Genomic DNA, 12,674 nt, shown 5'->3' with positions numbered 1-12,674 from the left:
CAGAGCTGTGCAGTGTTGTACGCTTGAAATGGATGCCAGCTTCGGACAACTCCGTATCCTTAAAATTTGAAGAGATGTATTGTTAGTTAGTGGAGACAAACAATGTCCCACCATATGCAAGTGGGAATACCTAATCTCCCACTTGGCACATGGTGGAGGACACAAACGGTAGGCATAAATCAAGGCATGATTTATGCCCCTTCACTCCCATCTTGTATACATATAAGCTCAGTGAAGAGCTGCGTGTGAGTGTGTGAAAAACACAGAGAGAACAGAAGAGAAGTGAGAACAGCAGAGAGAGCTTGAGTGAGTGGAGTTGAGTTGAGAAGAGTTTTCTCCTCCTCCTTTATTTGTATTGTTTCTTTGAGTGATTAATACAAACCAGTAGCTCCGTGGAGTAGGCAAGTTGTCAAACCACGTAAATTGATGTGTGTTTGATTGCTTGAATGTCCTAACAATGTGAACCCATGAAATTCACCAGACAAATATCTCAGTTCATCACACCTGTCAATTTCAAATTCTACAAGAGATGAAAGACCACATATCGAAATGCTTTTCAACTTGCCACACTTCTTAATGCTCAACTATTCAAGACAGGGAAATACTGCAACAACTTCTCCACCTGGTACTATCCATTCTTCAAGACCTCCAATACTGTTTAGAGAGAGTTCTTTTAGTGCTGGAAACAATACTGTTGCACTGCCATTGCTACTATAGAACTCATTGCCTATACATTTTATAGTACTCATTCTATTTATCTCTAGAATCTTAAGGCGAGGAAGACATCCAAGTGTTGGGAGTTGTCTGCACTTGCTGCAGTCTTTCATTCTCAGCACCGTCAGATTATTGAGCGGCAATGCAGACATCCATGATGGGAAATATTCACCACCGTAACCCTTAATTTTCAAGCTTTTTATGTCTGGGTGAGGTTGCAGGCCTTCCAACGCATCCTCACTGTTAACACTGTTGTTACCTTCATCATCACTCCATTTAAGCACCAATTTGTTCATTCTTTTTTCACGCAATTTTGCCTTTTCAGCTTCTTCTCTGTCTTTAACTTGTTCAAGCTTGGATATCTTCAATGCTCCTCTTAGTTCATTCAAACATCCCAGCTCTTTTTCAATTTTATGATTTGGACCCACAACAAAAAAAGGCAGAGTTTGAAGGTGTGTTAAGAGTCTCACCTCAGCTGGCACCATGTTTAGATCATTAAAATGAAGATGTGTCAAGCTCACTAAATTTCTCATTTTCTGGGGAAGCTTTTCTAGTGAGTTGCAATCAGTGAATCTTAATGTTTCCAAATGGTAGAGCTTGGTGATGGATTCTGGCAATTCTCTGATAGCAGTATCCGAAACATCAAGATATCTCAAATGTCTCAGCTTGCAAATTGAATCTGGTAACTCTGTGATATCAGATTCCTGCAATTTGAGAGTTCTCAAGCTTTTGAATTTCCAAGACCGATTGAATACATCAACCATTGAGAAAACAGTACGCAATTTTCTAGAATCAACCGCTGTTAATGCTGCCTCATCATCCCCACGAGATATGAGATTTAGATGACGAATATGAGATGCACCATCAACAGCCGAATCCTCCTCCAGATTTAACGCTTCTGATTTTGAGACCTGTAATGCAAGATCATGCACAAGATCATGCATCTTGCAACTTGTTACGATCTCACACTCATTCCTGTCAACATCTTGGAAAAAGGAATTTGCAAGCAAGTCATTGAAATACTTGTTGCCTTCGTCTTCCATCCTCCCATTTGATGGCCTGAGAAAACCTTCAGCCATCCAAAGTTGAACCAGCTCTTCCCTTTCAATTTTAAAATCTTTAGGGAAAATGGAACAGTTTGCAAAACATTTTTCCAGTGTTGGCGATGACAGGTAATCAAAACTTAATCTCAATACGCGCAAAGCTTTATCTCCATCCGGAGAATCCCAAATTCTACTGTTTAGAATTGACTTCCAGTCCTGCGTCTCCTTTTGGCGCAGTGTTCCTCCCAAAACTTTAGCAAGTAATGGAATCCCTCCACATTTCTTTGCAATCTGTTTTCCAATAGACTCCAAGTCCGAAGGTATTGTTCCTTGTCCACCCCTGCTCACCTTTTGCTTGATAATGAACCAACATTGATCAGCTGATAGTCTCCTTGGCTCGTGCTGAATCCCAGGAGAAGTCTCCATCATGCCTGCTACTTTCTTACTGCGGGCTGTAACAACAACAGCATTCCCATTCTTGCTGTTAATTTTTAACAGTCGCTCCTTCAAATCATCCCACTTACCATGGTCTTCATTCCACACGTCATCAAGAACAAGAAAAAATGTCTTATTTTCCAGCTCTTTCTTAAGGTTTTGAAGAATTGCATCAAGACTGTTCAACCCACCCGTAGTTTTGTCAATCATTTGCAACATTGCTCCTAAAATCTTCACTTGATTAAAATCATTAGAAACACAAACCCAAATTGTTAAATCAAAGTGTTTTCTCTCCCTCACTACTGCACAAACTTTTTTTGCTACAGTAGTCTTTCCAAGGCCAGCCATCCCCACTATAGGGACAACCGAAAGGACTATCAAGGAATCTGATGAGATTAACTCTTTGCCAATTCAACCGCAGCTGTTACCATGATAAGTGCCAGATTTTGTGCTCTTCGTAATCATAGGATTAGTTTGAAATATTGTTATTAATTCTGATTGTAATTATCTTTCCGTTACACATATTTGAACTCCTGCAATTAAGGTTCATAGACTGTATAAATGTTACAACAGATGAATAAGAAAATGTGTGTTGCATTACATAATATTGCAGTGTTAAAGTTTATTTATGGTATCAGAGCTAAAAAATCTCTAACGAGTATTCATCCCTTCTATTATCCTTCTACTGCTTCCTGCAAATGGCAACTACCACTGCACCTTCCACCGATTCAACACATTCACCCATTATCACAATCAATGCTGCCACAACCATCAATGAAAAACTCATTCCCTCTACCTTTCCTCAGTGGCGTGCTCAATTTGAAGCCTTGCTCATTGGCTATGATCTTATTGATTTTGTAACAGGTACACACAAATGTCCTGCTATTGATGCACAAAACTTCACTGCATCCAAAGCTGCGAATTCCCACTGGATTCGCCAAGATAAACTTATTCTACATGCTATTCTTGCCTCCACCTCCACCACTATTACCCCTCTCCTCTCTGCCTACAAAACATCAAATGAAGCCTGGACAGCACTTACCCGTTGGTATGTAGGCAAATCTAGAACGCGTGTGATGCAGCTTAAGGAAGACTTGACCTTGAGCACTCGTGGGTCTCGTCCAGTTACTGAATTCCTTCAAGGAATTAAAGTAATTGCTGATGAACTAGCTGTCATCGATCATCCCGTTTCAGACGATGATCTAACTCTATATATACTCAATGGATTGGGTATTGAATTCAGAGAAATTGCGGCACCCATTCGTGCCCGTGAAACGTCTCTGAAATTTGAAGAAATTCATGATCTTCTTGTTAGTCATGAGAATTATCTTCGGCGGCTGGAGCAACAATCTGCAAATTCATTTGTTCCCACTGCTAATTATTCTAATCGCTAGACCCCTCAGTTGCCTTCCAATTCTAGACAGTCCAAATGGCGTCCCCCGGTTTCTTCTTCTACTCCACGTGGACATAATGGGACTCATAGAAATGGGTCTTTCAATTCGGGTCACAGGTGGTTTAAACCAAAATGTCAATGGTGTGATCAACTGGGTCATACAGCAAAACAATGCCCAAAAATGCCTGCTTCTGATTTCTCTGCAAATTGTGCAGCTTCTTCCCAACCCAAAAATCACAAGTGGCTAGTTGACTCAGCTGCATCTCACAATATGACCACTGATCTCTCCAATTTGACGATTAATTCTGAATATGATGGTACTGATGAAGTGGTAATTGGGGATGGATCAGGTTTGCCTGTGTCTCATATTGGGTCGTTATCTCTAAAAACATCCAATCATGTCTTTCATTTACGTGAAACTCTTTGCGTTCCAAACATTCATAAAAATCTTATATATGTTCATCATTTTACCAAGCATAACAATGTTTACATTGAATTTCATCCTACTTATTTTTTGGTGAAGGATCGGATCACGGGGGCGCTCCTACTCAAGGGCGAATGTGAAGATGGAGTGTACCCATTTCCAGAGCAGCTACCATCCATTAAGACAAATATTATTGCCTATGTTCATGAACGTTCAACATTTGATGGATGGCACAAACGTCTTGGGCATCCATCACCCAAATTGGTTAATCATCTCATTCATGCTTTTTCTTTACCCACCAATAAAACTGGCAGTTCTTCTTTGTGTACTTCATGCTCTCAAAACAAAGCTCATCGTCAATCATTTAGTACTCATGGTCTTACCAGCTCTACTCCACTTGAACTGATTTACACGGATGTTTGGGGCCCATCTCATGATCTTGGAATTAATGGATTTAAATATTATGTTATTTTTGTTGACCATTATACCAAATATATTTGGCTTTATCCCATGACTCATAAATCCAATGTTCAAACTATATTTCCCCAATTTCGCAATCTTGTGGAAAATCGTTTCAACACAAAAATAAAAAGTCTCTATTCTGATAATGGTGGGGAATATGTTGGTCTCAAAAATTATCTTTCAGTTCATGGCATTAGTCACTACACTACTGCCCCTCACACTCCTCAACAAAATGGTATGTCTGAAAGGCGACATCGCCATCTCGTTGAAACTGGTCTTACCTTGCTCACCGATGCTCACATGCCTCTAAAATACTGGCCCTATGCATTTCAAACTGCTGCCTATCTTATCAATCGCATGCCCACTGCCACCTTGAATAATCAGTCTCCATTTGAAAAATTATTCAATCACAGACCCAACTATCTCAAACTCAAACAATTTGGTTGCCTCTATTATCCATTAACCCGACCATACAATAAACATAAACTTGAGCCGAAATCAAAATCATGTATATTCATGGGTTACAGCTTATCCCAAAATGCTTATTTGTGCTTTGAGCAAACTACCAAAAAAATATTTACATCCCGCCACGTCATTTTTCATGAGAGCACTTTCCCCTTTCAACAACCCGGTCACAACAGTGATCCTTCTTCTCTATCAGTTGAGCAGTGCTCTTCTGTGCCCATCACATTATCCAAGCTCCCGTTTGATTCACCCAGTCCCAGCACTTCTCTGGATGTGGGTACTGAAGTCTTGCAATCACTTGAGCGTGGGTCGTCCTCTGCACCGTCTCCTCACCAGGTAAGTAATTCCCCTTCCCCTCTGTCTTTAAATCCCAGTCCTTCCATTGAATTCTCTGCTCCCATTGTTCCTACAAATGCTGATGTGAGAATGCACCGTATGACTACTAGGTCCATGAATGACATTTATAAACCTAAGAAATCCTTCCTTGTTACTAAACATCCCATTCCATCATCCTTAGAACCCACGACTGTCACTGCTACACTCACTGATTCTAGATGGCGTGAGGCCATGTCTTCCGAATTAACTGCTTTAATGCGTCATAATACCTGGCAATTGGTGCCTCCTCCAACTGATTGTAATATTATTGGTTGTAAATGGGTATTTCGGGTGAAATGGCATGCTAATGGGTCTGTTGATCGGTTCAAAGCCAGACTAGTGGCCAAAGGGTTCAATCAGCGACCCAGACTGGATTACAAAGAAACATTTAGTCCTGTTGTTAAGTCGGTCACTATACGCATTGTTTTGACTATCGCTGTGATGCAGGGTTGGACCTTGCGACAGTTGGATGTTAATAATGCATTCCTTCATGGTCATCTCACTGAAACAGTCTATATGAAACAACCTCCTGGCTTCAGGAATGCTGAACATCCTGATTATGTTTGCTGCCTCACCAGGGCTATCTATGGCCTAAAACAGGCACCCCGTGCCTGGTATTCTGCCCTTAAGCATGCTCTGACAGAATTTGGTTTTCTAAATTCTAAATCCGATTCATCTCTGTTTGTGTTTCATACTGGTTCTACACTTGCCTATTGCCTAGTATATGTTGATGATCTAATTATCACAGGCAATAACACCACTTTTGTTGCAAGTATTGTTGATCATCTTGGCAAGAAATTTTCCATCAAAGACTTGGGGGCATTGCATTTCTTTCTTGGTGTTGAGGTCATTCCTACTGCAGCTGGCTTATTTCTATCTCAGCACAAATATATCCGAGACTTACTTGCCAGAACCAGTATGGATGGTGCTCGCGATGTTGCCACACCTCTCTCATCTTCGGTTCCTTTACAATTGGATGATGGTTCTTCATCTGTTGACTCTACTAAATATTGTCAAGTTATTGGAGCTTTGCAATACTTGTCCCTCACACGTCCTGATATCAGTTTTGCTGTCAATAAACTATCTCAGTTTATGCATCATCCCAAGCAGACTCATTGGACAGCTACAAAAAGACTGTTGCGTTATCTGAAGAACACAATCTTTGATGGAGTTACTATCAGCAACTCATCAAGTAGCATCTTAACTTGCTTCTCGGATGCTGATTGGGCTGGCAGTCTAGATGACCGGAAATCTACTTCAGCTTATTTGCTATTTCTTGGTAACACACCAATTTCCTGGAGTTCTAAAAAGCAACGTGCTATAGCACGATCGTCAACTGAAGCTGAATATAGGGCCTTGGCAATGGCTGCTGCTGAGAGTGTGTGGCTGCTATCTCTACTTCAAGAACTTAAGTTTTGTCTATCACAACCACCGCTGCTCCTATGTGATAATTTGGGAGCAACACACCTAAGTTTCAATCTTGTCCAGCACTCTAGGATGAAACATATACAGATTGATATTCACTTTGTAAGAGATTTGGTTGCGAAAAAAATTCTTAATGTTCAACATGTTCACACGACTGATCAGCTAGCGGATCTGCTTACCAAGCCTCTCTCCCGGCAACGAACAGAATTCTTACGTGACAAGATCGGCCTCTCCGATGGTAGCCCGTTCTTGCGGGGGCGTATCAAGGAATCTGATGAGATTAACTCTTTGCCAATTCAACCGCAGCTGTTACCATGATAAGTGTCAGATTTTGTGCTCTTCGTAATCATAGGATTAGTTTGAAATATTATTATTAATTCTGATTGTAATTATCTTTCCGTTACACATATTTGAACTCCTGCAATTAAGGTTCCTAGACTGTATAAATGTTACAACAGATGAATAAAAAAATGTGTGTTGCATTACATAATATTGCAGTGTTAAAGTTTCTTTAAGGACATGTTGGTGTTTGGTCAAGCTAGTCAGCATATCCATAACTATAGAAACATCATCCTCCCTTCCTACAATTTCTGAGCTGTCAAGGAAGGAATCTGTCTGTCGATCTTAATCCCAGCTAACTTCTTGAGCTCTATCTACATGTAGAGATGTCAATTGAAATACAGCTGCATCTTTTCGAATTTCATCCAGTGCTCCATTGATCTCCTTAACTTTTTGACCCATATTCAGACGGAATGCGACAGGGTTGTGGAGTGAAAAGCAGTCACGTACCTTTCCCTTCTTTTGGTCTTTTCGGAGAATCTCATAAGCAAACTCGTCTAGAACATCTTCAGCATCGTAAGCTACATCTTGTAGTTTCTCCAGCCAACCCTTCACAGAATCGTCTATGACTGACCTTCTTGCTGCATCATGGAGCACATCTCTGATTATGATCGAGGACTGCTTGAGCTTTCGCAGCTGTCCCTCCAATCCCCAAGCAAGTCTGATCCCTTCAGCAGCTATGGAACTGACCCTTGTCAAAGTCTCCTCCATGGTAAACGTAAGAAGAAGCTCTACTGCCATATTCTCTTGTTTTCTCTGGGAAATCAAAGAAGAAAGATCGAGCAAAAGAGAGATAAACGATGAATATTCATGAACACCATTAGAAAACTAAAATAATTACTGAATTTGACATTAATCACAGTTAATTGTGTGTGTGTGTGTGTGTGTGTGTGTGAGTTAACGTATTGTGATGAAAGTAAGCAGTTGGCCGGTCAGTTGCTTTCTAGGAATTTTATTTTTACGATGAAGAAAATAATAGAGATTTAGGGTAGGATCCCAATCCCAATTCACCAAATATCTTCTATTACCCAGCATAATATTATATTATATAATAATATTTATGAATTATTTAGTAATGAATATTATTGTTAAAAAATTCTCTTATATAATACAAATATATAAAGTATATGATGTAAATAAAAAAAATATTTCTATCAACTTTAATATAATAATATTAAAATTATAATTTTTCTAAATACTTTTTTTTTTCAAACAGTTAATTGCAATTATCTCAATTCATCATAAATCTGGAATCAAGATATTGAAAATTAACAACCGAAAATACTTACCTTTAGAATTCTTATCTTGTTTTGGTTTCACATGAGGAATATCTTTACAGTTGTTTTTTTATATTAAAAACCTTGTTTGTTTGCTAGAAAGTAGGTTTGTTTTGGAAAGTGAACTTCAAGAAAGTGAATTATTTTTCGATATTTGGTAATGTAATGGAAAATAAGTTGGAAAACACTTTTCAGTATTTAGTTATGTCATGGAAAATGAGCTGGAAAATAACTTATTAATGTTTTACTTTTTTCAAGTTTATTAAAATAATAAAAAACAAATCTTACAAATTAAAAAGTTGAATGAGAATGAAATTGAAAAAATAATAATTTCATAAATTATCTCAAATAAAATAAATAATAATCAAAATAATAGAGATCAAATCTAACAAATAAAAAAAATTGAAAGATGAAGAAATAATAATAATAATAATAATTACCATTTCATAAATTATTTCAAATAAAATAAGTAACAATCAAAAGAATGAGGATCAAATTTGATAGATAAAAAATTTCAATTAAAAAATGATGAGGAAAAAGAAAATAACAATTATAAAAATGAGAACCAAAATTAATATAAAAATCAAATTCTAAGGGATGAAATTAAAAAAAAATCAAAACAATATATATATATATATATATATATATATATTAAAACTAGGAAAGTTTAAAAAGTCGTTTCCAGAAAATCACTTTCTACCAAACAAACTAGGCCTAAATTACATTTTGTCTTTCAAATCGCTAGAAGATATATTATCTATATTAAAACTAGAAAATCTTAAAAAAAAAATAAACTAAGTAATTAATTGATAAACTCACATCAAAATACCAAAATAAAGGAAGAAATCTAGAAAAATAAATATTTTAAAAAAACATGATATAAAAAAACAAACATATTTAATTGCATTTCCTAATCTTACAGTCTTTATTTATATATACATATTTAACATGATAGCAACTCATTGTATTCATGAAAAGGATGTGTTCTTTTTCAGCTAACTTCTTACCAAGTTATCAATCAATCATACATAACTCCATGGTTTCAATCATAACATCATGGTTTGATTCATAAAGTTTTTGTGAAAGTTATGTTATATTTTTACTGGTTATTTAAGTTATTTTTATATTTATTAAATTTAATAATTCATTTTGATTTAATTCACGCTATTTAATTGAAAATTTGAGCTAGATAAGGAGTCGGGTTGAGAAGTTTTAAAATCAAACTGTTTAATTAGATTTAATGATATTGTTAAAAAAATCTTCACACTCAATATATTTTTAAATTTTAAAAAAAATAATCCAAACTTAGAATAGAAAAAATATTATTCGTTTAATGTTAGATAATGATCTGCATTTTATAGCAAAACTTGATCTCTTCAAATTTACGTGAATTTAGTTTGAACTCTTACTTAGCATTTTTTTTTGAATTGTTGATTTATATAAATGAATTTAGAGCTTGAAATTTTATTATTATTATTATTATTATAGTAAGAATATCAATGTAGCTAAATTGTTTCCCCTTATTTTTTTTTCTTTTACTAGAGTTTGTATTTACTACATATTTTCATGTAAACTAAGCAATACGTATATCATAACACAGAAGGGAGAGATAACACATAGAAACAATCGATGTAATCATACTACATCGTTATATATTATTTTATTATTTTAAAATTAATTATTTTAAAAAATATATAGAACGATGTCATTTGATAAACATGCCACAAACCAGAAAAAATATCTCTTTCATTATATTTTTTTTATAATACATGCCACAAACCAGAAAAAATAAAATAAAACACGCTTGGATCATTCAAAACATACATGCATTATCTATATACGTCCTATCCAACAAAAAAACAACCTTAACTAGTTTTTTAATTATAATTATAATTATAAAAAATAATAATAAAAGGATTGGTGAATTTACTGTGCATCAAGACACGTGTCTTTATTCATTGATTGGAGCAGCAGTACATCTACATTTTGCCTCACGGTCAAGTTATCTTGCCTGGCTTTTGTCCCATCTGTTTGGGTGATGTTGGTGGGCCTTGGGCTGGGAGCATGATTGTTTTTATTCTTGGGCTATTTGTTTCTTTTTCTTGGGCCTGCTACCTATTGCGTTTGACTCATCAACTCGTTTTGCATCTGCCTTTCACTCTGCCTCTCCTCACCTGGTTTCCCGCCCTGCCCTTCCCTCTCAATTGAAGCCACCAATGGAAGTGCATTTTGCATCAACTTTGATTGATGAGAGTTTAGGTTTTCAGCTTGATTTGAGTAGCTATGCTAATCTATCTCTTTTCTTTAAATGGTTTTGCACTCCTATTTTCTCTCTTCTGCACAGTGGTGTAGCTCAATTGGAATTCAATTTACCGTCGTTGGTTTTTTATTATCTTCCAGGTTTCCATTGTTTTTTTCTCACCCATTTTCATTTGACAGTTGTTTTCCCATGTATTTTCCCGAATTTATTCATTTAGTTAGAGTTGAATTTAGCTCAGTGGTGTTATTTTCTGCTTTCAGGATTTCGGCTCTTTTGACGACCTTTTGCTGGCGCAACCACCTGATGTTCCATGGCTTAGGTTGCGTGATGTTGCTCCAGTTCGTGATTTGCGATTATTCTCTATGATTCGTAGTTTTGTTTCTTTTCAGAGACCCTGCTGGTTTTTTTTATTTTTTTGGGAAGCACTTTTTGATTAGGTTTAAGATCATGTCCGAGCTTCCTCCTATTTTTGATCAGTGGTTCTATGATGTGCATGTTTAGGAATGTTTCGTGTGTTTGATTGCCTTCGACTAGGCACGATCGAATAGCCTTTGTCAGGGTTATATGACCCTTCAGCTGGTTCTTAAGCAGCTATGGTTTTCCTTCACTGCATTCATTTTCGTATAGCTAAATGTTTTTCTCAAATGGTGTCGATATGGACTTTGCCCGGGTCCATCTTTTTTGTTGTTGCTGTTGAGGATGGTTGCATTCCGATAGCGATCACTTACCTACTTTTGTTCTATGTTTGCTCATGTGCTGTTCATTATCAGGTTGTGTCATTCTTCATTGCTTGCTGCATTTTTTAGCTGCAGTAATTTCTTCTCTTTTTTTTGGCCTTCTGCTGTTCTGTTTCTTTAGAATCTGTCTCTACAGATTAGTTTCTTCGCTTTTCTTTTAAGGATTTTGCTGCTTTCTTAGTTCACAGCTTGTGAAAAAAAGAGTGTGCTGACACCCTTTCATCAAAAGCTAGATAGCATCAGCTCTTTAGTTAGGTCTGCTGAAACTTCGTCCGCTGTTACCTGCAACACCTTTTCTTCCAGGTTTGTGTCTGTCCTTTCTCATTTCGATTTGGTTCTTATATTTTTTTAAGCTTACGTCAAGAAAGCTTCCTATCAAGTGGTCAGCCCGTAACTTTATTTTGACCTTAACTTGGTTGGTGCCCCTGCCCTTTTCTGCACTGTTCCTGCTGCGTCATTTAATCCAGGTTAGTTTCTTTTCCTTTTTCATTGATCTGCTCTTTACTTAAGGGAAGGAGGGTGTCATTTAATGTTTGTTAACATTAGTTAAAGGACCCTAGAGTAATGCAGGGAACTCGGGGAATAGGATGAGAAGATGAAAACCAAACACACGAGATAAACAGTTATGTTCTAATGTTTAATTGGAATTAAATTTAAATTTAATAAACTTGACAATTATATTCCTCTATGAGGATCCCAATCTATCAAAATTGAGTTTCTTCTTAAAATAAAGTGCATTCAAGTCTTCATTCCCACATCACCCTCCAATTGTCCTTGTCGTTTTGCAGCTCACAGTAAATTAGGTGCCTGGAATACTTCAATTCACTCCACTGCTGCTGCCATCAATTCCGCTCTATACTATGAAGTATGAGCATGGCTGGCTAGGAGGATTTGTGGGTATTTTAACAAATTAGCATGTTGCTTCTTTGATCTAGGTGTTTAGTAAAGGAGATGCCAGGGGAAATTATAAGGGTGGTCTTGGCATTCGGACTGCTAGAGAAGCCATCTTTAGATGGCAGCAGAAGAATTTCCTCTTTGGCATACTAGAATTCCTGCAGACATTTGCAACTACCTTTTCCTCTCCTGTGTTTACAAGTATCCTGTATCGTCATAGAATGACGAGTCACACAATATAGGCTATTAAGTTTTAACATTACAGTTAATTGCTCTAATTCTTCTTCTGCACATTACCTTCCTTTCTCTAAGAGTTGGCTTGGAAATACTTACTATCTTTTAGATGAAAGCTGAACACCTTTTCCTTGCAATAGGAAACGTGGGCACCAGACCATGTGTCCACACTTTTGAGCAGCTCCGTCAAAATCCCA

The 12,674-nt window shown here is 36.9% G+C and overlaps 1 protein-coding gene across 6 annotated transcripts in view; it reads right to left on the bottom strand.

Moving 5' to 3' along the window:
- The window catches only part of LOC18104714 (putative disease resistance protein RGA3), a 137,675-nt gene that overhangs the window by 116,223 nt on the left and 8,778 nt on the right, over positions 1–12,674 (bottom strand). The window contains exon 1 of one of the 6 annotated variants that reach the window (XM_052452211.1): positions 1,784–2,561. The exons of the other annotated variants lie outside the window; for them this stretch is intronic. Coding sequence (XP_052308171.1) covers positions 1,784–2,540 — 757 coding nt within the window. The 5' untranslated portion in view covers positions 2,541–2,561. Of the gene's footprint in view, positions 1–1,783; positions 2,562–12,674 lie in introns of those variants that run through there. 6 annotated transcript variants of the gene reach the window in all.

Source organism: Populus trichocarpa, chromosome 4 (genome assembly GCF_000002775.5).
Source record: "Populus trichocarpa isolate Nisqually-1 chromosome 4, P.trichocarpa_v4.1, whole genome shotgun sequence".
NCBI classification, from domain to species: Eukaryota; Viridiplantae; Streptophyta; class Magnoliopsida; order Malpighiales; family Salicaceae; genus Populus; species Populus trichocarpa.
This window is presented reverse-complemented; position numbering and strand designations above follow the sequence as displayed.